General features: G+C 42.9%; 1 protein-coding gene across 1 annotated transcript; it reads right to left on the bottom strand.

Annotated features, from left to right (window-relative positions):
* Nucleotides 1-460: 460 nt before the first annotated feature.
* LOC143891665 (uncharacterized) lies at nt 461-1,234 on the bottom strand. The gene has a single exon (XM_077396208.1). The coding sequence runs from the start codon at nt 1,232-1,234 to the stop codon at nt 461-463; it is 774 nt and encodes a 257-aa protein (XP_077252323.1).
* Between the last annotated feature and the right edge of the window lie 649 nt (nt 1,235-1,883).

Here is a 1,883-nt window from a genome sequence, read left to right on the forward strand (position 1 = left end):
GCTTTGTCTCCATCAGCCATAAACACAGCCTCTCTAACCTCCTCCTTGGTCACCTCACGGGATAAATGATTTGCTTCCTCCAAGGTAAGAATTTTATTAGGCCTGGGGGTCCGGGAATTCTGATCATGGTTCCTGTTTAAGAGCTTGTGATAGAAATTGACCAAGATATCAGATATCTCAGCAGGATCATAAGAGATGGATTTGTCTTCTCTTTCCATAGCCATAATGTGATTGGAATGATTTCTGGTTCTGACAGCAGCATGAAAGAATTTTGTATTAGAATCACCTTGACACAGCCACTCAATTCTAGATTTCTGCTTGTAAAGCGCCCCTTCCCTCCTAGCGACCGTACGAAATTCATTTCTGGCTTCAATTTCGGCCTCATTGATTCTCTGATCCGCAGGGTTATTTGCAAGTTTGATCTGAATATCTTCCAGTTTGAGGCGAGCTAAAGGAAGCATCACATCAATTCTACCAAAATGTCCTTGTTCCATGAAGCAAGTTGTCTTTTAACTTCTTTAAGTTTGTGCACTAACCTATACATAGGATTCCCGATGCACTTGGTGGCCCAAGCTCTTTCAACAACAGGATAAACAGAGACATCATCGAACCACATGTTCATGAATTTGAACGGTTTTGGGGCCAAACTAGTGTGAGTATTTAGACTCACAATAATAGGGCTATGGTCCGAGATTCCCGGAGGCCTATACTCAGCAAAACCAAGAGGGAAGTCTTGCAGCCATAGATCATTGACAAGGGCTCTATCTAATCTGGCATATTTTCTTTCACTCATAGTGGCTCGATTATTCCAGGAAAGAGAGTGGCCAATAGATCGCAGGTTCGCCAAACAGCAATTGTATATACAACTATTAAAATCCTCAATGTCATTCTGTTTATGAGGGGATCCGCCCGATCTTTCATCATAGCTTCTTATCACATTGAAATCCCCCAACACAATCCAAGGGCCTTGGATGGCAGCATTAACTAATTCAAGATTTTCCCAAAGAGCTTTCCGATCTCCCCCATAATTCCTTCCATAGACAGCGGTAAGATGAAATCGCTGGTTAGTCTGGGTTAGATGGACCTCAGCATGAATGAATTGGCTCGACTCCGAAAGAATCTGAAGATTTACTCTCATTGGATCCCAAAGAATCCAAACTCTTCCTTTAATAACATGTGCATAATTTCCATGAAAAGCCCAAGACTCACAAATATCTTTCACATGATTCTTCATCATTGGTTCTCCGGCTTTAGTTTCTTGAAGACAGCAGATAGGAGCGTTAGTGCTTCTGATCAGATTTTGAACTTCCCTTCTCTTTGTGGCTGAACAGATCCCCCAAATGTTCTAGGATGTTACAATATTCATTGGGTAACAATGAAAGGAGGGGGAGGAGGGGCTCTTTCAGAGTGCGGGTCATGGGTTCTTTCAGAGTTCGGGTCATGGGCTCTTTCAAAGTTAAGATCATGGGCGCTATTGAGTTTAGTTGGATTCTGGCAAGCATTTAATCCTACCAATAAGTGTTGAACAGGAGTTTCACTTGATGAAGATAAGACTTGGACGAATTCTTTTTCAAGACAACCTATCAAATTATCTCGATCGTCAATATTGGAGTCAACTTGATCCTCACTCCCTGCCACCTCTTCATAATCATTTCCTTCAACATCAGCTAGGGCATCAAAGCTGTTTTGAATCTGGATTGCTGTCTCCGCCACTTGTGTGCTGACACCACTTAGAATTCTGCTCTGCTCCACAGCTTGGGGGTTACAGGGGGGATTGACTGGCATTTCCTCCCGGTCTCTATCTGGATTGTCTGCTTGTTGGGGTTGCTTAGAGGGATTTTTTACTGGATGCCATTCCTGCTTATGATTGTGCTGCGCAACCT

This window comes from Tasmannia lanceolata, unplaced genomic scaffold (genome assembly GCF_043159265.1).
Source record: "Tasmannia lanceolata isolate RefF3 unplaced genomic scaffold, GAP_Taslan_0.1 ptg000015l, whole genome shotgun sequence".
In the NCBI taxonomy this organism is placed as follows: Eukaryota; Viridiplantae; Streptophyta; class Magnoliopsida; order Canellales; family Winteraceae; genus Tasmannia; species Tasmannia lanceolata.